The sequence below is a fragment of the Rhincodon typus genome, chromosome 40, assembly GCF_021869965.1.
Source record: "Rhincodon typus isolate 14 chromosome 40, sRhiTyp1.1, whole genome shotgun sequence".
Lineage (NCBI taxonomy): Eukaryota > Metazoa > Chordata > Chondrichthyes > Orectolobiformes > Rhincodontidae > Rhincodon > Rhincodon typus.
In genome coordinates, this window is record NC_063371.1 from 13,061,257 (window position 1) to 13,085,092 (window position 23,836).

The window sequence follows — 23,836 nt, forward strand, 5'->3', positions numbered from 1 at the left end:
ATTTATATTTATATTTATATTTATATTTATATTTATATTTATATTTACTTGTGGATATGAATGCCACGATTTGGCAATTTACCTCCATGAAGCTTGCACCAATAAGATGGTTCCCAGACAGAGATGATAGGCACTGAGCTGTGCGGAGTGGGAACCTCTGGATCGAAAAGATGCCCAAAGAACTAGTTTTGAAGGAGGCTCCTGAAGAAGAAAAGAGAGATGGAGAGAATCTTAGGGATGCCAAATGAATGAAGTCCATGTTTCTTTCTTAACAAATACGTTTTAGTCTTATACCCATTGTCATTGATGTGTTCGGTCAGCACTTTATGCTTGAACAAAATTATCGTTGTTACTTTTCTCATGAGGACAAGAACGTGTCGTAACTGTGAATTTGACATACCACATGACCTTTTGAGCCCTTGTTGTCTTGTGCTGCAGTAGGCGCTGCTCCAGGGCAAGGAGAAAGTCTGGCTCAAATAGTTCAATTGTTGAGGTGACTGGCAACATTCAGCAGTGACAAAGCAGTGTAAAACATAGACACGTGGCCCTTTGTGTTGTCAGTATCATGTTTAAGCCACCAGCCGTGTTCAACTCGATGGCAGTACTGGCTTCACTGCCGAGTGACTTTGTCAAATGAGAGAGAAAAGAAATCGGCTGTTCATTCACTTGTTAAACTTTGAATGCCAAGGCCACACTGAGTTATTTGAATTGTTTCACTGACAGTTTCTGTTCTTTGAAACCCGTTTTCTTACTTTGTCAGCATTTGTGTTAACATGACCCTATTTGCATGTGAACACGAGGCCCCTGGCATTGCAGGTTGCTGACTGCAAGTCTGTACAATTGCCCTTGATAAAACTCTGAATGGCTGGCAGGCCGTGTTCATTTTAATAGTTGCAAAGTGCATGCAAATGCACAGTGTGCATAATGCTTGTTGTAATATGGTGAAAGAGCACTTTATTCCATATTAATTGGAATTTGAAGCATGTTGTAATTCACATGCTGCCCCATGATCTCCAGTGCATAATCGCTGCTCGGGTCAGCGTTTACGAGAATTGAGGCTGGAGTTTGAACTGCACTCCATCTGTGCTGAAAGGCAACGAAATAATGGGACTTTCTCTTCAGGACAGCTTCCATCTTTGAGCACTACCATTGTCTCCTGTTTTGATGCAGGTTATAGAGTCATAACAGAACAGGAACAGACCCTTCGGTCCAACCAGTCCATGCCAAACATAATCCCAAACTAAACTGGTCCCACCCGCTTGCTCCTGGCCCATATCCCTCCAAACCTTTCCTGTTCACGTACTTATCTAAATGTCTTTGAAATGTTGTAATCGTACCCACATCCATCACTTCCTGAGGAAGTTCATTTTACACACGAACCACTCTATTTTTAAAAAAAAAATTGCCCCTCATGACTTTTTAAAATCTTTGTCTTATCGGCTTAAACATCTGCCCCCTAGTCTTGAAATTTCCCCACCCTAGGGACAAGACACCTTGTCACTTACCCTATCCCTCACCATTTTATAAACCTCTGTCAGGTCACCTCTCAACCCGCTGTGCTGCAGTGAGAAAAATGTCTCAATCTATCCAGCCTGTCTTTATCACACAAACCCTCCATTCATGGCAACATCCTGGTAAATCTCTTGTGAACCTTCTCCAGCTGGATAATATCCTTCCTACAACTGGGCGACCAGAATTGGACAGAGTATTCCAGGAGAGGCCTCACCAATGTCCTGTACAACCGCAATATGATTTCTAAACTTCTATTTTCAACGGACTGAGCAATGAAGGCAAGCATGCCAAATGCCTTTTTAACCACCCTGTCTACATGTGGCCCAAACTTCAAAGAATTACATACCTGAACCCAGGTTCTAGAAAGTCAGCACTAAGAGAGAGATTGCAACATCTCTTTCTCTGGGCTGCAGATTTGAAGATGGTGGACAGTGATTGTTGGTCTGAACCTGTGCCCGGAGTTTTCTTTCCACACGTTGCTTTGAGACCGTTAGTTTAGTTTTGAGTCATGTCGCTGCTGTCTGTGAAATGAGACATTCAGCTGAGGTCCCAGCAGCTCTTACAGGTGGATGTACAAGATCAAACAGCAACATTGCCTGTCCTGGATAATATTTATCCCTGATGTGGCATCATAGAAGTTAACTACCCGGTCATACCTTGCTTTACAGAAATTGTCTTTGTCTTTTTTTCTAGATGGCAGTATTGACTTAACACCATTACAAAAGCACTTTGGAGTGTGTGAAAGTTGTACTGAAAATGCAAGCCCAGCCATTCCCCACCTCCTGCCCAACCAACCCATCAGTGAAAGGTCATTGCCGATGATATCACATTGTCCAGTCTTTCTCTTTTCATGTAGCAGACTATGCAAGAGTTGTTCATCACAGCTCCATTAAAGCCACATATACCAATGGCAAAGTTGGAAAGTGGGACCCCAGGAGCTATCAGTTTGTTTTTATCCCAGACAAAGTGCTGGAGAAACTCAACGGGTCTGGCAGCATCTGTGGAGAGAGGGATAGGGTTTTGGTTATTAGTTCAATATGATTCTTCATTGGAACTGTAGGTCCAGGGGCTATCACTGTGATTCTGCACCACTCTAACCAAATGGAATAATTGGTCCCTTGGTTCAGCTTTATCGGTTGCTGCCAATGGGATTTCAGTCTGAGAAGGTTTTTTTTGTTCAAGGAAGAGCAAGATCACAGTTGATGGAAAATGGATTGGTGCCCGTCTGATGTGGGCACGGTCAAGGGAATGTGTTGGCCCTATCGTGTCCTGATCCCAATCTCATTGTCACTGTCTGGAGTCGAATAAGCAAAGCCACAGAAGCTGGAGTAAGACTGGTTTAAACGAAATGGCAGGTACGTTATGTCCTTTGGTATGGTGCGCACTTTAAATCCAGCATCTTTTTCCCACTGAGACATTGTGCTTCCTGACTTATCAAAAGAAGACAGCAATGCCAGGAAACGCTGGAAATCATCTTCCAGTCAGGCAGCATCTGGAGAAGGAAACAGAGCCAGTATTGCTGATCTGTGACCCTTCACCTTTTCAATTCTGTATTTAAAACAAGTCCTCAAAATTCCATTATAACAATTAATCTTGTATTTCTCTTGTTTTTGCTTTCTGTTACGTGTACTTCCATTCACACCTCATTAGGACACAACTTTTTTTGACTGGGTGGTCACTCTACCCGGCTTCTGACATTTGATGTCTCCTCTTCCTGCCCTACCTGAAATCTTACCTCGTGTTGTTTTTGCACCCGCTGAAATTATTTCCCCGGTTATGATTACTTGTTCCACAGATGCTGCCAGATCTGCTGATTGTTTCCGTTTTAATTTTGGATCTCCAGCTTGATGTAATAGTTGTTAATCTAGCTCCTATTACACTCCCTGTCAATTTTCACACATCAATAAAGTTCTCATAGTCTGTTGCATGGGATAACCCGCTGATTACAACAAGACAGGAGTGAGGATATGTTCTCAAGCTTTCTGTTAGCCCATCAAGACTCAAGTTGAAATTGTGCTGGGATCTGTTCATTAACCAGAGTTGGTTCTCCTGTGGTCACTACTTCCCAGTGGAATAATTGGGCTGCCAGTTTGACAAAAGCTACTCACTTTAACCTTTGTTCCCCCTGTTCCTGGGGGAGACCTAGGCAACAGGAACTAATGGGAGGGCCACCGAGGGAGAAATCAATTGAAATAAAGTTGAAAATGCTGGAGGAAGGTCCATCTGCCTTTGAAAGAGAAAAGAGAACCTTGTAATGGGTTGGCTGGCGATGTTTTAACAGAGTTCGTGTTTGCGGCTGAATGTTAAGCCCTCAGAAATCATCTGAGCTGCTGTGCTGTTTCCAGAGCTTGGAGTTCAATGAGGCAGCATTCCTCGATTGGTGGTTTCTATTTCAGCAAGAGCGGTTTTGATTTGCCAATGTGTACTTGACTAGGTGCTGTTGATTGTATTACAGTATTGGTCGCCCTCATGAAGGAGAGATGTCAAGCATTGCAGGCAGTACAAAGGAGGTCTCTTAGACTGATACCTGGAATTAAAGGGCTCTCTTAGAAGGGAAGGTTTGACAGTTGGGCTTGTTTCCACGAGAGGTTAGAAAGTGAGGACTGACTGGATTGAAGTCTGTAAGATCATGAATGGCCTTGACGAGGGGAATACGGAAATCATGTTTCCCTTTGAGGTGAGTCCAGAACAAGGGGATGCTGTTTCAAAATTAAGGATTGCCACTTTGGGACAAATGAGAAAATTTGAGGATTATGTGACTGTGGAGCTCCCTGTCTCACGAGGCAGGGTCATTGAATATTTTCCAAGCAGAGGTGGATGGATTTTTGTTCGGCAAAAGGAGTCAGAGGTTATTGGGAGTCCATGAAAAGGCGCAGTATGAAATAAAGCGGATGAGCCATGGTCCTGTTGAATGGCAGAGCAGGCTCGAAGGCTGAGTAGTCTACATTTGCTCCAAGGTTGTGTGGTCACCTGAACACCATAGACAAGAGTCATTATTCCTCCCAGTTGCTAATTGACTTGTTTAACTGGCCGGGCACTCTGCAAAATGCTGACATGGCCTTGATAAATTGAATGGCCTCCTTCTGTGCTGTCAGGACTGCGATCTCCCACTTAGTCTGCCTGAGCAAATTGTGGAGAGCGGCATGGATGTGAATAACAGGTGTGCTAAACAATCGGAAAGTGCTCTTTTATGCCTTTTGGCTGGCTATCCTTTCTCCTTTGTGTTGAAAGCTGACTGAGCGAACCTGAACATTAGACATGCTGAGTTTGGGCCTATTAGAAAAAGGCATTGCTTGTCCCAAATGGACCTGGAAGCGAAGTGTTCCTTCAAAGGCCTAATTGCAGTGTGTTGATGGGTCTGTTCAGTTCCATTCAGGCCAAGCAAGATGCTTTTCCCAAAGGCCTGAACTGAGCCTGAAGACCCGACTGTACTTAATTGGTAAGTGTCGCGTCAAATGGAGTCAAACAATAAGTAGTGTGTAGATAATGGAAGCAAATGTTTGCAGGTGCCATCAGGTTATTGATAAAGGTAACATGAGCTCTTTCCCGAACAGATGATGAGTTTGAGTTCAATAAATTTTTGTGTTTTGGTTGTGAGATGGTTAGTACAAGATCTTGGATGTAAGGTAAATGTGTCCAAAAACTGAAAATATTCTGCTTCCAAAAAGCAATTGGTGCCCAGGTTTTTGAATAAAGGAATCCTGACCTGTAATTGGCATCGTAAGAAATCTGAACTAGGTTCCCATACTGCATGTACCAGAATACACAGTACAAGGTGATGCAAAACAGAAGGTGAGAGTAATCTCTGCATGCCTCTGCTACTTCCCAATAGCTGAGGAAGCTCCTGACGCTCATTTATGGCTCATACATGAAGAAGAGCCACAAGGTAAGGGCTGCTGGTGTGGAAGTACTTTGAGGAAATGTGAGCAAAGCTCACTTTGGAGTGTATCCACCTCTGGGTTCAAATCCAATTCCAGGGCTTGAGCACAAATCCAACCTGCCACTGCATTGTGCAGTACTGAGGGAGCACAGTAGTATTGGAGGTGTCAGTTTTCACATGAGACATTACACCGAGGCCCTCTCTGCCTGCTGCAGGGGTTCTGAAAAACCCTGTGACAATTCTGAACGAGAGCAGGAGTGTTCTCCCTGGTAATCTAAAATTTATCCCTCGGTCAACATCACAAAAAGCACATTCTCTGATTATTTTGACATTGTTTCCAACATTAAAACCGTGGCCTCTCTTCAAAAAGTACTCTTAACTCTAAACTGATTAGCGATTATTAGATGGTCATGAAATATACTTTATAAATTGAAAATGCTTCTATTGAGGCAAACTATCTCCTTGCTTCTGGTTGTCACATTGCAAAACCTTGGCTGTACTTTGCTAACCATGAGCAGGGCAGCACTATTAAAACAATGCTTCAATTGGACAATGCAGAAGAGTTCAGAGGAATGAGAAAAATCTTTTCTGTGTCTGTACAAGATCTTGTGAACCCAGCTAATAGTAATTCTGGCCAAGTTTCATCCCAGCATGGGACCTGGCTTGATTGATCATATATTTAATTTTTGCTGTTGGTTACCATGGCTGTTAGTCACTGAAAGATATTCATGCAAGATGTTGTTAAACAACACAACATAAGTTTATTTCACCAAAAAGAAAAGAAAACTATCAAACAAAGCTTGTTTCATAAATGTGGAAGTCAGTTAGAAAGATCTTAACACAACCAGCAGAAGCTCTCCTCTCTTAGAAACTCCAAAGACTCTCACACTTCATCTAGCGTGACTGGTTCTCCTCAACTCAAAGAGTGATTCTTCATTTTTAATTGATCGTGGGGCCAGCATTTATTGTCAAGGCCAACTTGGAATAAGAAGTAGTGATGAAATACCACTGCAGTCCATTTAGTGTAACTACACCCACAATACTGTTAGTGAGGAAGTTTCCAGGATTTTTACCCAGCGACAGTGAAGAAATGGAGATGTATTTCCAAGTTAGCACAGAGTGTGTGTTTGAGCAGAACTTGCCAATGATGGTGCTCCCATGTATGTGCTGCCCTTGTCCTGCTAGATGGTCATGAATGTGGCTTTGGAAGGTGTTGTTGAAGGGGCCTTTGTGAGTTACTGCAGTGCATCTTGCAGGTAATACACACTGCTGCTGCTGCTGAGCGTCGGTGGTGGATGGAGTGAATGTGTGAGGATACGGTGCTTGATTGGCGTCAAATCCACAAATGTTCACTTCCTCAACCATCAATGCACAGTTGCAACCTTGTGAAGCATCTACAAAATGCATTGTAGCAACTCCCCCAAGGCAGCTCCTTGGGAACACCACACTTGGAAGTTTAGAGAAACTGTTCTTTGTTCTGTTCTGAACTGAACTGAAAAGTTGTAAGCTTATTGACTCAGAGATAGTAGGAACTGCAGATGCTGGAGAATCCGAGACAACAAGGTGCAGGGCTGGATGAACACAGCAGGCCAAGCAGCATCATAGGAGCAGAGAGGCTGACGTTTCGGGCCTAGACCCTTCATCAGAAAACGGGGAGGGCAAGGGGGTTTTGAAATAAATAGGGAGAGAGTGGGAGGCGGATAGAAGAGGGATAGAGGAGAGGATAGGTGGAGAGGAGTTGCAGTGGGAGAGAGATCCCTTGAGGTTTGTCCGGAGGGAGGAGGGTAACTTCTTCAGGTTAGGCATCCTTAGAAGAGGCTTCGCAGTGGGGTTAAAATCGAATCAGAGATAGTAGGAACTGCAGATGCTGGAGAATCCGAGACAACAAGGTGCAGGGCTGGATGAACACAGCAGGCCAAGCAGCATCATAGGAGCAGAGAGGCTGACGTTTCGGGCCTAGACCCTTCATCAGAAAAGGGGGAGGGGAAGGGGGTTTTGAAATAAATAGGGAGAGAGTGGGAGGCTTCCTGGTCTGTTTCAAAATGAGCAGTAGGAACATTGCATCCATTCATACTGCAGGGGTCCTGCCGGGACACAACGCAGTCATGTACTTTCTTGGAATTGATTTGCTTAGGTCACAATTACAAATTACTTTCTGACCAGTTTTAATTTTAAGAAATCCTTTGCAGAGCTAACCCATATACATTTGCCACTATTTTAAAATCCACATCCCCAAGCTATCATATGTAATTTTGCACTTTCATCACAAAGGCACCTTTGAAAATTTGCTTTGGACTACCGTCATTTGCGGGGAGAGGATTCCTTGGTGACCCTGTGAGTTATTGTAAACATAACTGTCCTGGTGAATCCAGTCACAACGCAGCTGAGATGTAAAGTGCCTTGATGATTAAAGGTACTTAAAAGTAAAAATTCAAAATCAAAATAATCACTCGGAGAACCCTTTTCTTCCTCCAGCCCACGATTAACTCCTTCCTTATTCATGGTGTTATTTTTGACAATGACTCATCCACATCCTCCTCTTCCTACTTTCTCTGTATCTGCCCTTTTTGCACTCCAGCCAACTATTCTGATTGGCTAAACAACCTATTTTTTTTCAGCCATTCAACTGATATTTTTGTGTAAAACAAAAAATCAGGCCCTCCCTCTTATGATCAGAATGATGAAAAAAACCCTTTTGAGTAATGCCCTTGTCTTGCCCTGTTAGATGAGGTCATATTTGTCACTGCTTTGTGAAAATCAGTTACCTTGGATGAAGTGAAGCGTGCATTTTGACCATGGTTTGATGTCGCTGCACAGGGTCTTCGTGTAATGAGGTCTAATCATGACTTCTGAGAGTACACTGATTTTGCCCGCCCCCAAGATCACATTTCACAAAGCATTGAGCAATTTGTAAAAGTTTATGACATTTTCTAACTTGACAGCAAAGCAAAACTAATTCGCACACGGAAAAGATTATTTCATTTCTGATAATTAGATTATGTTTTTAGAATGAGTTTGCTTTGAAAAATGGAAGAAACTGATTTGGCTATGTTTAATCTACATTCCTTGTGAGTAGCCATTTAAAACTTTGAACTGGCAGAAGTCCTGCAACTATACCAGTGTATTGAGCTGGCACAGATGTCATGGATGGGATATACAACTGCTGTAACAATTCTGTGAGTGTTGCCTTTCCTTTGGCAAATCTTTTCTACTTTCTCTCTTGTTCTGATGTCAGCTAGCTTTGCTCACAGATCAATGCGTCTTCTCTGGTTTGTAATATTTGCCTGTTACTTCAGAAATGGTTGCCCCTGAGGAGCAATGTTCGAATGGAAAGACGTATTTTTTTCAGATACACCGCGCCTGGGAATCTCAACTGATAGTCATAGAGTCATACAGCACAGAATCAGACCCTTTGGTCTGACCAGTCCATGCTGACCATAATCCCAAACGAAACAAGTCCCACCCACCTACGATTGGCCCATATCCCTCCAAACTTTTCCTATTCAGAAACTTATCCAAATGTCTTTTGAATATTGTAACTGTACCTGCACCACCACTTCCTCTGGAAGTTTATTCCACATACAAACCACACTCGATGTAAAAAACAAGTCATATCTTTTTTTAAAATCTTTCGCCTCTCACCTGAAAAATATGGCCCCACGTCTTGAAATACTCCTCCCAAGGGAGAAGACACTTGACATTCACTTTATCAATATTCAGCCCAGTGATTCCCTTCCCCTGCCACGTTGTCAGATGTCGTTTGTCACTGATGCTTTGGGAGAAGTTTCAGAGGTGGAACTGTTCTCGGGCACTGAGCTAAGGTGCAAAGCTTTGTTCAGTTCACTGATTTGGTAGTTTTAATGCCACCCTTCCTGTTCTCGAGCAGCAGGCCTCCCTTGTACATTTCAGTCTCCATTTGCAGCCAGCTCGCCGTGGGATAATGGCGACCCAAATCTAACCAGTTCTTCATCCATCCTCCTGTTGTGAGAGAGAGCCATGAAATGAGAAGAGAAAGTGTGTCTTCCCCCAGTTTCACAGCAAATGAACGGCCTTGATTAAAACTGGAGATTTTAGTCAGCACCGTTCCTCTGCCTCTCTGCTCTTTCCTCATCTTTGCAGCTTCTCATGCTGGCATATTGAAAAATGAAAATTGACAGGACTCTCCTGCTTCTCGCCACCCCACCCCGGCCAAAAAACAAGCTCTTTTTTGGGGAGCTGCAGACTTGAGTGCAAATCACTGAAGATTGTGGAGAGTCTGGCTTATTTGCTTCCAAACGCCATGGACTCTGGATGTGTTTGTGTATCCTGTGTTCGTTAATTATCTTTTGTCACAGTATGGGGAGACATCTAGTGTGTGCAGTCAGTACATTGGAAAAGCAAGGTATTGTGTTCATACAGAACTTTATGACATTGTCTGTTAAAAGCACCTCTGTGCGCAAAGAATGGTGAAATCTTGTACTTGTGTTTCACAGGATTCCTTTCAAGATTGGTCAGCCTAAGAAACAGATTGTGCCGAAGACTGTAAGTACAAAATTTCAAAGTCGAGCAATGCTTTTTTCCCCTCACCGTCGGCTAAATTCTTCATCAATTTTCTCAGATTGGACAGGATTGTTGAATATTTTGATGCCATGTATTAGTAGGAAGCAATCTGAAATTGAAAAGTACCCTTTCTGTCCAAAATCTGTATCGTGTAAATAGACACACCAAGAATTGGCTGTAAAAAGAACAGGGAGATGAACAATGCTTCATGTCACGTTGTGTGTTTCCAATCAGATTTCTAACAAATGCTCATGGATAGAGAAATACAGAAATATGGAACCTGATGCTGAGAAGATGACACGTCACTGAGTTGGGGCATAAAGTTCCTCCATTGACTTTACATTCAGAGTAAGCTTGCCAAAGCTTGTTCCCCCCATTAAGTTCTTTTTTTATTAATGTATACCTTCGTTGTCCATCTAACCCTCTCTTTCCACTTGTTGATTTGATCTTAAGATCAATGTTCCGACACCCGCTTTGGGCTTGGTACTGCTTATGACTGGGTCTGCTATCTGAATTTTGTGAGGCACAGAATTCTGGTCTCGGATGATCTGCAGAGGGCACTGCGATGTTTGGGACTTCACCTCGCAGGCCACAAGCCCTGGGAAACCGTTCCTTCCAGCAAACTGCAGTGTCCTGTGTCCAGCTCCCCTTCTCCACATTCCGGAGAAGTCAGTCAGTCATTTATTTGTGGCATGTTGCTGGCCTGAAGCCTGAAACTTGTGAGCACTGTTCCTTCATCAAACAGCAGTAAACTCTGACCTGTGGCTGGGATTATATCACAATTAGACTTTGTGGCATTTGGGCACACAACTGTATCGTGAAGGCTGAATGATGCATTGTGTATTATGTGGTACGGTGCTCTTGTAATATTCCCTGACAATCAAAGCACACCAAATTGCCCCTTAACTATTTGTTGTGAGCATTTGGTTTGCTCTGATATTTTTCATGTTATCCTACCTTATTCTCGAATATGAAATGCTGTCCTCGCCCAAGCCATTGGTTCAGATTTGCGCCAGCACATAGATACTGCTGCAGGGCGAATGGGCACAGTTCCCTCTTGCGCCTTGGCCATGTTTCTGTGTCACCTCTTCTCCTTCTGACCTTGGCTGCGCTCCATAATGCTGTCGGTTGCGTCAGGTTCAAGGCAGTCTGGCCTTGTGTTTGAAGGACTTGACCCAAGAGCCAGATCACTCAGATTTTAGTGTTGAAACTGGTTTCAACATTGGCCTCATTTGCTTTCTGGGCATTTCAGCACTGGTGTTACAAGAAGTGACAGTGTACCTTGATAAGATCATCAAAAATGCAATCTTGAGAACTGAGATTGAGCACTATCGGATAAGATTTGTGAAGTAGGGCAGTTGGGTTAAGTTGCTGTCCAATCAGGAATACATTACATTCAGAGAGCTGTGATTTCCATCTTAAAGTAAGCGTTTTGAAGCACGACAAACGGTACCAAATTGACATGCAAGGACTGTCATGTTGTTTGTATCAGGTGAGACTGGACAGGTTGGAGCTTCTGTCTCTCGAGATGAGAAGGCTGAGGGGTCACCTTAATGGAATTCTTCAGAATTATGAAAGGGCGTTCCCACTTTGAAGTGACGTTATAGACGTGAGCTGGTCACTGAAGTAACTGCACAGAGGCTGGTGTTCTGTCAGCACCTCACCCTTTATTCACATGTGGCCAGCCAGCTTGGTGTGAATCTCCTGTTTATATTAGTCAACCAGGGCTCCCTGAATGGCCCAGCTTCACAAGGATCTCATAGTCAATAAGATCCGCCTGGTTCCAATCACTGCAGACACCAAGAAATCCAGTTGTAAGTTGAGGAGAAAGTTCTTCAGCCACAGAAGGGTAAGAATATGAAAATCACCACCTCAGAGAGTGCTTGCGGTGAATCATGTTGATAGAGAAGTGAGATAAATGAAGGTAAGCAAGAGGATGTTGATCATTGTGAGGAGGCTCATGTTGAGCATAAACACCAGCATAGATAATGGGTGAATGATCTTTGACCAATAAAATTCTATGTGACAAATAAAACGTGGGATACCTTCTAAAGAAGCAGAAAATTGTGGATCAGTTACTGAAGACTATCACCACGTTTGTCATTCTGAAAGTTTGCCCTGTCACTGGGCTTTTTGTTCAATAGCCTATTATTTATCTTCAAAAAGTAATAACAATATGTGATGCTGAGCATGTGGATTGCCTGGCAATACCTGTGCGCTTACACTGATAGGTATGAACATCCTTGTCTTTTTTAGGCTAAATTCCCATCTGCTTTGTTTTAGAAACTACACAGGGGACTAAAAAGCCAAATATTTAAAAGAAAACACACAGATATCTTGAGTTTATACAGAAACCAGTTGCGTTGGTGTCAGTTTTAAGGAGCAGCTGTGCTGTTGAGGCAACCCCTTTCCCATTGCACCTCAATACATCTCCTCCACTGTGTGATGAATGACAGTCCGGAAAGGAACTCTATATTGATGCAAATGGTGGTTTAAATAGCTGCTTGAAGACTATCTCTTGATAAAATACTGGCCTTCGTTGATAATTGCCTGTGAGTCACTCTGTGTGAACACTTAGTGTTCTGAAGCAGAGCAGTGGTTCAAATTTCATTTTGGATTTGCATGATGACCTGTGTTTCACCCAAACAAATGACAGCATGTTCCTTCCTGGTATCGTGGCCGAACATTTCTGGTAAAAAACACAAACAAAATTTTAAAAATTCCACTTGAACATCCTTCCCTTGACTTCGTGCCCCCCAAAAGAAAATGGAGAATCTGGGAATTTCAGGCTCAGTCTGCGGATGTGGGATTGAGCATTGAGAAGGGAGATGAGGGCATTTTTCCTTGATCTAAGGGCTATGTATCTTTGGAATGCTGCAGCCTAGAGGTGGCTGGGTGTATTCAAGGCTGGTACGCTGGATCTTCAGTGAGTTATTGAGGGATACAGGGAGAGTGCCACAAAGTGGATTCGAGGCACAGCATGAGCTGTGGTCAGACCGAGGGCTCAAGGAACAGAAATATTCACTGCCTTTCAAATTGTGTTATCGTTAGGCTGGGTGGCTTTTCAAAAGAATGTTATTCTTGTATGGGATGTGTCACTGAAAAGGCCAGCGTTTGTTATCCATCTCTCATTGGCCTTGAATCGAATGTTTGCTCAGCCATCTTAGTACAGTTAAGAGTCAGACAGTTTGCTGTGTCCTGGTGTATGAGGTCAGTCAGACTGGGCAAGGACTGCAGATCTCCATTCCTTTAGGAAGTTTGTCTATCGGGTAAGTTTTTATGAGAATCCCTGACAGTTTCATGGCCAGTATTGCAGAGACTGGCTTTCCATTCTACAGTTATTAATTGCATTTAAATTCCATTTGCTGCCGTAGTGGGATTTGAACCCGTGATCTCGGAGCATTGCTCGGTTACTGTGGATGACTGGTCCAGTGTGTCAGTGTGATCTCGTGATTTTATTTTTAAATGTTTCCGATGATACCTTTTGAGGTGGAATATGTGTATATTTGAAATGGGAAAGAATGATGAAGTTGTGAGCTTTAATATTGTACAGTTTGAGGGAACAATGATTAATGGGCCACATGTAACTGTACAACAGACCACCAGTGATAAGCGATGGGTTCTATTGAGAGCTAATTGTTGGCTCCACCGTCAATTGTACTGGCTGTTTGATTCCATCACCTTCCCCTATCACATGAAAGCCTGAAGTTGACATATTTGTGGAAGGTAGCAGACGATAAAGAATGGTTGCCATGTACCTAGTGCTCGCGCACGCAAAATGGAGGAGTTGTATTGCACTAAGCTGTCAAAGGTTGCACTTGTTCAGAAGAGCTTCACTGATGTTGATTGTGACACATTGAGCACCACAGCATTGTACTGTAGTCTGAACCAACTCTGGTATATACCTTAGACGTATTATAGTTGTACAAACAGGTCTCGTTTGGCAGACAACATAGCAGAGCACCACAGTGTCATTTAATATATTAAGATGTTCCCTGGGGCATATGTGGCCACTTTACTGAGCCACAATTACGTTTGCAATTGAATGTCGGCAGCAATGCTGTTTTGGGTGTGGTTGGAGTGTTAATTAATATTGATTGTCTCTGCAAATTTGGCAGCGTGCGTTTAAACCACCTTGTGTTCAGCAGTATTCCCTCAGGGTTTTACGCATGTGCGCTGGGATCCTGGAGTATTGCATTAACTAGTTCACAAGCTTGCAGGTGACCCATGAGAATTTTCACCGAACAAATCTGTGTGCAATGCCATTGATCTCAAATGAAGCTCCCAGCCTGTCAGAAAATTGTGTTGTTTTCTTCTATTCCTTTGCTGATGGCATTGTTTCCAAACGTGTCTGAAAAATGTGAAAGAGTTCTTCATTATTCACTGGCCAACCTTGTCCCTTCACTGAACTCTCTGCCATTGCAATGGATGATGCTAGTTGCCCTTCTAAGTCTTGAATACAGATTGGGTGAAAATTAAGGCTTGGCCTGTGTTGGAAGTATGCATTTTACCATCTGAAGCGAGACAGGACGAGAGACAAGCTGCAGATTGTCCTGTCGTCTATCCTGGAGTATTTGGTTATTGTGCGTCATTGTGGAATCTGTTAAGTGCTCCCTCCGGTTTGCCACGTTTTCTCTTGTTGAACAAGTCAAGAATGAAATGACTTGCATTCAGGTTCACAGTCTTGGGACATCCTTTATCATTTTACAGCTGGTGTAGTCACTGTTGTTTTGCAGAAAACGCAGCAGTTGATTCGAACAAAGCAAGCGCAGTCACTGATGTTGGTTAAGGAGTAGGAAAATATTGGCCAGCACCAAAGTCCCCTCAAAATCTTATATCTCTGTGCCTCCTGTTCAATTGACTGTGTAGGTAGTTCATTATTTTTTGTTACAGATTCTGCACACGTGGTCACTTGCAAGGACACTTGACCTGGGTGGGAACTTGTAGGTTGCTGCACGGCTGTGTATAGCTTCAGTGAGTACTTGGGACTTGTTTTTCCACACCTGCGAGGGCATGGGGGCCTCGATTTAACTTCTGATCTGGAAGATGGGTGGAAGCCAGTGTTGTGCATTTCTGCTAATGGAGGGAAATGAATTAAACATGAATCTAGCTATTGCTGGAGAAACTCAGCAGCTTTGGCAGCATCTGTGGGAAGTAATCAGGGTAAATGATTCAAGTACAGTCACTCTTCATCAGAATAGTGATGCTGCCTGACCTGCTGAGTTTCTGCAGCAATTTCTGTTCATGTTTCATATCTACAGTTCTGTTTTATTCCTCAAATAATCCAGTTGTTTGTTACTAAAGCAAGATCAAACAATATCCTTTTTTAATTTCTTGTCAATTGCAAAACCTAACAAAAAACAGCTGGAGGAAAATTATCATTTCAGCAATCGTGAACTTTAGGTCATTATGTCCAGATATTTACAGGACCAGCATGTTGTCATTGATAGCTCACATCCAATCGATCTTGTTGAGGTATTGAAAGTATATGTGTGGAAGAGTTTTTTTCATTTTTTTCTATCTTGCTGTGTGAAAATGCAGTGAAATTGCATTGACTTTGGCATGGATTGTTTATTCTTGAATCTTTGTGCTGCTTTATTCTTGATCACCGTTACTCCCCCGCTAAACCTCGGAGTGCTTTCACCGTCTCCACCACATTGAGCCAGGCTTACATTGATAAATAGTGGCATGCTAATCAGGATTGAAAGAAGGACCTTGCTTTCAGCTAAGCTCACAGAACTCTTTGTGGACTTTGAGAGAGTTTTGAAATGTTGTTGACATTGCTTTACACTTCCACTTCTGCTGTACTTTGTTGGCTGTGAAGCAGTTTAGGATATTCCAAGGTAGTGAAAGATGTTGCATGAACTTTTCCTCTTTGTGGTTCTGTGATGTTGTCAAATACAACATCTAGTGAATAGCTTTGAGCTCTGCTTATTGAGTGATACAAGTTCTCTTCTTTCTTCTTCATACAGTGTCAAGGATCTTCTGCATTGAACCTTGAGAGTAGACAGACTGTAGTCTCATTGAAAAGGCAGCACTGACCTGAAATACCTTACTGGATGATGCACTTGAGTCCCTGGAATAGAGCAGTGCTATGCCTCTGTTCAACTATCATCTGAAAGCCACAAGTGTTTGTCTGGTTTGAGCACTGGCAAAACCCGTTCTGATTGTCACGTGTGGATTCAAGTGATCAACAAGCATGAGGATTGTTTGTATGAAAGTATGGTGTGGTTGTGAAATTGATGCTTCAGTATCAAACTGATTTCTACCCAAGATTTTGCATGAGCTAATAGACTGTTTAATACTGGCATGATAGGTTAATTGTGGAAATAATTCTTCGAGACGCACCCATGGTTCAGTTGTCAAAAAAAATTGCTCCGAACTGCCCCTGCAAGTTTTATCAGGTAGCTTACGTATTGCCATCTTGTTGGCTCCGATGTTAAAATGTCTGCATACCACATAGATGTGAAGACAGGCAGTGGAGAAGTTGGATTTGCAGCAAAACAGCTGTGTCCTGAACACTTTTTCTGCAGGCATCAACCACTTGCATGCTCCTGATTTCCTTTGTTGTGCTGTTGGTCAATGTGTTTCCATCTTCCTTGGTCCGAAGTTCGGGAATTCTCTCCTCAAACCCCTCTGCTTTTTTTCTTCTCCTGGAAATCCCTCCTTCAAACGTGACTGTTTGTTTGATCAAGTTCTTTTCTTGGCCAGCAGTCCGAGCTTCAAATTTGGATTTGATAAAACATTTGCCAAGTGCCTTGGGACATGTCACCACATGAAAGGTGTTACACAGCAGCAGGAATTACCTCTAAAGGCACTTCACAGGAGCATTCCGAGCTACAGGTTTGACACTAAGCCATGCAGGAGATATTGGGACAGATACCAAACGCTCAGCCAAACAAGTAGATGGAAGGCTCTGAGAAAAATAATCCTTCCTTCCAACAATTCCATCTGCCCCCTGTTGTACAGGAACTGACAGTTAGTGGAGCATGGCTCACTGGCTTTGACCAAGTTCCCATTTGTCACTGCAGTGACAGAGTGACAGACCGTCAGAGCTTGATGCTTTCCTTTGCCATTCTCTGTTTCTACACTGACTTCTCTCCAGGTAATTCGGGGTTGTTCTGATGCTGCCTTGCCAGCAGACCATGTGGCTGGTGGTTTCACACTTGCTGGAGGTGCTCTGATTGTCTGCAGTGCTTGTTGCAATAAAGAAGCAGAGTAGAGACAAAGAACATCTCTCACCCCATGTTGCTGTCCCAATGAGATGAAAGCTGGTTCCATTCTTTCTTTTGACAACGTTTACTCTGTTGTTTCTGCAGTTTGTGATTATGATCAGTTTGCTCCTTTTCTGATTTTTAACATGCAGCAAGACTGGTCACACTGTGCGAGCCACTGTTCACTGCTTGTAGCACCATTGCAGAGTAGAATGGCAGGTCCCACTGTCTGTGTATCTCACTCTCAGCAGCTCGTTCTCAGTCAGGCTGTTGGGGTGGCAGACAGTCTTGGCCATTGGTCCGGCATATATCTGGGCTGGAGGACAATTGTAGCACTGCAGGAATCCAGTGACCAGGAGAGTTTGTGGAGTGTTTCGTGGGAAGTGGTGGTTTTCGGGAGTTGAGGAGCAGAGGTTGGGTCTGAGAGAGTGCAGCTGAAATTTGCTTCCAGGGCAGAGCAGAGGGGAACGGCAGCAGTATGTTCGATACAAGGGGGTATGCATGATGATGTATGTCTACATAACCTTGGGTCCCATCTCACATGGCAGCAACAATAACTCCTGAATCTGGTAGTCCCTAGCATTATGGGGGTGTAGCACTGTTGTTACCCTGCTGGTGTGATAAATGAAGATTGTGAACCTTTCCATTCATTCGGTCCCCGCCAGATCTGAGGGGCAATCTCTGGCACTATGCAGTGGACTAAGAAGGATCATGCATTGTAATTGTACATTGTATGAAATCCTATTCTGGACACCGATTTTGAAACAGACCTGATCCCAAAAGATGCCACAAAGCTGTTTTTGGGAGTGGATTGATGCATTTTCTTTCAATTTTATTCTTTCAAGACACGTGGTTGTCACTGGCAACAACATAACTTATTGCCCATCCCTTGAGCTGATTAAATTGCTTGGGCCATTTCAGAGGGCAGTTAGGAGCGAATCAAACACACAAATGTGGGTCTGGAATCATATGTAGGCCAGACTGGATGAGGACGGCAGATGACCTTCCCTGAAGGACATGAATGAACGAGATGGAGTTTTACAAACTTGGATGATAGTTTCATGATCTTCATGATTGAGACTGGTTTTATATTTCCGATCTAATGAATTAAATGTAAATTCCATCATTTGCAATGGTGGGATTGGCCCATGCGCCAAAGCACGACTTCAGCCTCTGTGCTTCTAGCCCACACTGCCATTGTCTCCCGACTTTGTGAAGGGGAGTGACTGACACCCAACACTCTGTAACAGTGTGAGCAATCTCCCTGTGGATAATCGAGATTGAGTACAATACTCTGGGTGATGTGGAAAGATGAACAATCGGTGGACATGATCAGAGTGTGAAGGTTGATGGGTAAATGGTCACTGGCTAAACAAAACCCTCTGAGTGAAGACGTTTCCTCATCTGAGTCCTAAATGACTGGCCCACAGTCACAGAATTGTCATGGTGCAGAAGGTGGCCATTCAGCCCAGTGTGACGCCACTGGCTGTCTGAACATTTGAATGTCAATCTGCTGCCTTTCCTCTGGAAGGTTGCATTGGGGATGATCAATTAAATAGAAATAATGGCTTCTTGAATGTCTCGATTGAACCTGCCTCCTCACACTTATAGGTGGTACATTCCACCCGACTCAATCAGTGTGGCTATTTCCTGTTGCTGAGACCCTGCAATCGATGCTACCAGCTGCATCTTGACATAATTATCCTCATTATCAATGTTTGGCAAGTGTAGAAATGCTCAAAGTGACTTGAACTGGTTAAGAGTCTTGTCGAAATGCTGGACAGAATGACAAAGGTCAGGAGTGTATTGGTTTGAGATGTATAGGAGTATTAGCTTGGCCTAACGGTGGAGTTTACTTCAGATTGACAAAAAAAATTCTTTGGCTCCAGGCAAGTGCAGATAAACAGCAGCTTTGTTTGACCGCAAATTAATTAAGCTTTGCCTCGTTCAATACACAGTATTGGTAAGTCTTTAATTACACGGGTGAAATTGGTTTTGCAGTCTGTTTGGCAATCCAGAGCAAATTAAGTGTTCAGGTTAACCAAAATTGTCGAGTGCTCAGGTTCCTGACACTGAATTTCTGTGAGTTGGAACTCAGACTGACATGACACATAGAAGAATGTTGCTGCCACTTGCAGAGAACGTGGGGGCTTTAAGGCTGTGGGAAAATTATAGGTCTGGATATGAAATTGTTCTTCTTGCAGTGCAGATTGAGAGAGGTTAGAATTTTTGTTTCTGAAACTGGCAAATGAGTCATGGGCCCTGTGAATGTCAGAATATTTCCCAGTTCAATTTCAGCTGTGGCAGGTTTCCTTGCTTGGACAGCTATGAGGGCAAAAGAGACGGCTCCATTTTCTTGAATCCTTGTTGGATTCACTGGTCGTTGGACAGTGCACACGTCATGTACTTGATGGTCTGTATCTCAGATCTGAAAAAGGTGTTCAAAAATTCTTTCATGGGACATGGACTTTGCAGGCAAACTCAGAATTTGTTGCCTGTCTCTCATTGCCTTTGACGGAGTTGCTTGTTGGGCCGTTTCAGAGGGCAGTTAATAGTCAGTCACATTGCTGTGGGTCTGGAATCATGCGTATGTAGACTAGGTAAGGAAGGCAGATTTCCCTCCCTGAAAGACATGAATGAACCAGATGGGGTTTCACATCAATCAATGGTAGTTCCATGGTCACCATCGCTGGGGCTAGCTTTTATATTCTGTATTTAAGAATAGAATTCAAATTTCACAGTTGCAACTGCGGGATTTGAACCCATGTCCCCATCATATTTGCCTAATCCTCTGGACTACTAATCCAATGACATTACCACGCCACCACCATCAGCCCATAATATTGATGAGTTGGGGTTATTTCAGGGACCGAAACACACAATACCTCAAAGATCCAACTGAGTCGACTTCAAACGAACCCACTTAGGATTTAATGGGCACGGTACGTGGGTGGCAGGTGAATAATGCATTTTAGGGGAATGAGTGGGCCATTTATCTGCAATGAGGCTGGGTGCCATCATTTTAAGACTTTTTAAAGCACAGACACCAGAGTTTTCCTAGCCTTTGGAAACCCAGTAGCAGAGAATGAGCTGAGAAGGAGTCGCGTCCTGATTTGAGTGCCTTCACAGCACTTCTGGGCTAGGCGGAGTGGGAGTGCTTCCCCAGCCTGAGAAGCTACCCATTTGAATGCTTCCTGCTAACGCTGTCAGTGTTAGAAACTGTGCTTTGGCCCATCTATCCTCCACTCCTCCCTGCCTGCTACATGACCCAGCCCCAGTGACCGTGGGGACCATCTGAATCTGCCAGAACATTCAGTCGGGAAGATCGAGCCCTTTCTCTGCTTCTATGACTACTGGGGAATTTCCACCAAATTCCTCAACTCCTGCTGACCCTGGCCTCTTGCCAAACCTCACGAAATTTGGGAACTTGACAGACATCCAGAAATGTACAGGGAAGTATTGCAGTTACAGCAACAGATACAGACAAGGAAATATTGCAGTTACAGCAGCAGATATATCCAGGGAGATATTGCAGCTTTGCAAGTGACTGAGTTGTGCTTGAAGTATTTTCTGCATTGAATGCTGTCCGCTTTTCATAATTTGTGAATGTCTTTCTGTATGCCCCTTGGATATTTTTGCCACCTCAGCTACTTGAGTCTCTCTTTCATATGGTTCAGTGGTACATTGGTAATGTTACTCATTGTGTAATCCAGATACTTGGACTAACGATCCACAGATGAGTTCAAATCCCAAGAGAGCGGCTGCAGAAATTAAATAATTCATAACTAAAATAAATCTCAGGTAAAATATATTTATACATGAAGCTGTTGTAAAAACCCATCCAGTTCACTGATGATTGTCAGGGAAGAAAATCAGCTGTCTCTACCCAGACTGGTCCCTTGTGGCTCCATTGCTGTTGACTTCTAACTGTCCTCTGAAATGGCCCAGAATAACCACTTCTTGGATTCAAGAAGTGGTTTACCCCTAACTTCTTTAGGGCAATGCACTGCCCTAAATACTGTCAATGAAACTAGACAATTTTCAGTTAGTGTCTTGGGCATGGCTGTTCACACAAACTTCACATCTGCCCCAAGAATGCTACTTTCTGCAAGAACTTAGCTTCGTTTCAACTGAATGAATCAATGTTGTCTGATTTTTGCCACATCTCGAGAGAGCCTCTTAAATAGATTGACCACTTGCCTGCTGAAGTAAGCGCTTCTGCAGAATTTTGGCACTATCACGCTTGTATCCACACAACTTTGGGCCTAGGGACATTTTCTGATCTTGGTGGGAAAGTGCTGTGCGACTAAATTACCCCCATCATCCGATTTAAGCAAGCAATGATATTCCTGGCTTTTCAGGGGTAGCCAGTTGAGCTGCACGTTTCTGACCAAAGAAACATGGTGCTGATGTATTTTGTCCTGCCCTCTTCAGGACAAATCCAGTCAAGTCAAATTCCAAATAATCATGAGTGCCATTTGTATGACTAGATCAAAGGGTGTTGAATGGTTGACGAGTCACATCTGATTCACCAAGACATTACTGTGGTGAAAGCAATGGGGAGCTTTGAGTGCTTCAAGCTCCCTAGTGATTCAAAAAATATAACATCAGGCCTGAGCAGATTCCCTTTGTTTGCAAAGGAGGAGTCCCTCCATGTGAATGGATGTCACTTTGAAAACAACCACCTGAATGAGCAATGTTACCAGCTTGACTGAAGATCTTCACTTGATTGTTTGTCTAATGGTAATATTACAGGTTTAGTGACCCAGAACCCCAGGCTGATGTTTTGCTGCGTGGTGCCGTGCGAGTGCCTGTTTAATAAACAGGACATGCCATGTGTCGATCTTAGCGGTTCTTCCATGCCATCTTTTGATAAAGGGGCTGGTGAATGTTACAAGTGACAATAGAACATTGGCAGCACACAACATTGGCTTTTGGACTGATGTGGTACAGTGGTAGTATTCTTACCTCTGGGCCAGGAGACACAGTTGAAGTCCTACCATAGCCACAGGTGGGAATCATGCCTCTGCACAGTTTGATTATGAAATATCCTCAGAATCTAGAGCTCGCAAGGGTCCAAATTTCCAACCCTCCAGGTGAAGGTATTTCTTTCCTGAATCCTAAATGGCTGACTCCTGGAGCAGTGACCCTGTTGACCGGACTTTGCAAGCAGGGGCAAAGTCTCTTGACTACACTGTCAGACATTGTGAAATGGTTAGGCATCAACTCTCATTCTTCAAAATTCCACTGAACACAGGCGCATTTTACGTCGTCTAATCAGAGGAGAACCCTCTCAGCTAATGAATCAATCCAGTGAACTTTCATTGCATTTTCTCTCAACCGGTAACACCCTGCCTTGGAAAAGCAGGCCAAAACTATACAGTGTATTTCGTGATGGTCTCACCAACATCCAATCGAATTTAGGCAAGGAACCCTGTCTCTTCACTGTGGATCCCTTGCAGTGCAAACTAACGTATCCTCTTGTTATGTGCTGAGCCAACTGTTTCACTTTGTGATTTGAGTACATGAGTACTTAAAAACTCTTGGCACAGGAACATGTTCTCATCTCTCACCTTTTAAAAATATCGTGCTTTTATATTCGTGTTGCCAAAGTGCATCTCTTCACCATTGCCTAGACTATGTTCCTCAATTACCTTCTTGGCCACTTAGCTAGCCTGGCTGTATCTCTTCAGAATCTTATCATCCTCATCACAGCTCTCTTTGACCCGAATTTCCACTGTTACAATGCTAGAAAAACAAGTAAACAGAGAACCATGTTTCTGCATCCACTGGGATATTAATGAATGTATTTTCTCTCTCTGTTCAACAATTAACTTAACTTTCTGACTCCCAGAGTCTGTTACCCATATGTAATGCACAAGTTGGGAATGTGATAGAATGCTCTACGTGTGCCTGGATGAGTGCTGCTCAAACTGTAGATCAGCACTCCATCGACCACCTTCAACATTCACTCTCTCCACCACTGGCAATACTGTGTACCATCTATGAGGTGCATTGTAGACATTTCACCAAGGCTCCTTAGACAGCCCCTTCCAGACCTGTGAATTTGACCCCCCTAGCAGGACAAGGGGAGCCGATGCAGAGAACTCTACCACCTCCAAACCCCTCAGCATCCTGACTTGGAAATATATCGTCATTCTTTCAGTGTCACTGGGTCACAATCCTGGAACTCCCTCCCTAGTAGCACTGTGGATGTGCCTGCAGTGATTGCAGATGTTCAAGGAGTTGGTTAAGCCCTGTCTTCTTGAGGGGACTTAGGAGTGGACAGCAAGTGCTGTTTGAGTCATTGACACTCATACTGGAGGTCATTCAGTGTGTCATGCCTGTGCCAGTTGTTTTATGGTGCTCTCCAATTAATTTCACTCACTTGATCTTTTCCCATAGGCCTTCAAGTTGTCATAAACTTGGTTGGAAAGTTCGTATTTAATCGGATTCCACTCGCTTTTCAAGCAATGCTTTCCTGTTCATAAGAATCCACTGTTTTTGTTTAAAAAAAAAAAAAAAAATCCTCGCATCACCTCTGGCTTTACTGCCAATTATGTTAAATTTGTATTTTCTTGGCACCAACCCCCCTGCCACTGGAAGCAACTTCTATCTTTTAATAAGTCTGTCAAAACCCATCATGATTTGGCAACTATTTCTTCAGGACTTCTTTGACAGTAATTATGCA

The 23,836-nt window shown here is 43.3% G+C and overlaps 2 protein-coding genes across 3 annotated transcripts in view; both read left to right on the forward strand.

Moving 5' to 3' along the window:
- The window catches only part of LOC109926765, a 741,111-nt gene that overhangs the window by 500,100 nt on the left and 217,175 nt on the right, over window positions 1-23,836 (forward strand). The gene's annotated exons all lie outside the window — the stretch shown is intronic.
- The window catches only part of bin3 (bridging integrator 3), a 118,720-nt gene that overhangs the window by 5,555 nt on the left and 89,329 nt on the right, over window positions 1-23,836 (forward strand). For both annotated transcript variants that reach the window (XM_048618591.1, XM_020533191.2), the window contains exon 2: window positions 9,865-9,913. Coding sequence is in view for 1 of the 2 variants with exons in the window: in XM_020533191.2 (XP_020388780.2) it covers window positions 9,865-9,913 (49 nt within the window). In the remaining variant the exon portion in view is untranslated. The remainder of the gene's footprint in view (window positions 1-9,864; window positions 9,914-23,836) is intronic.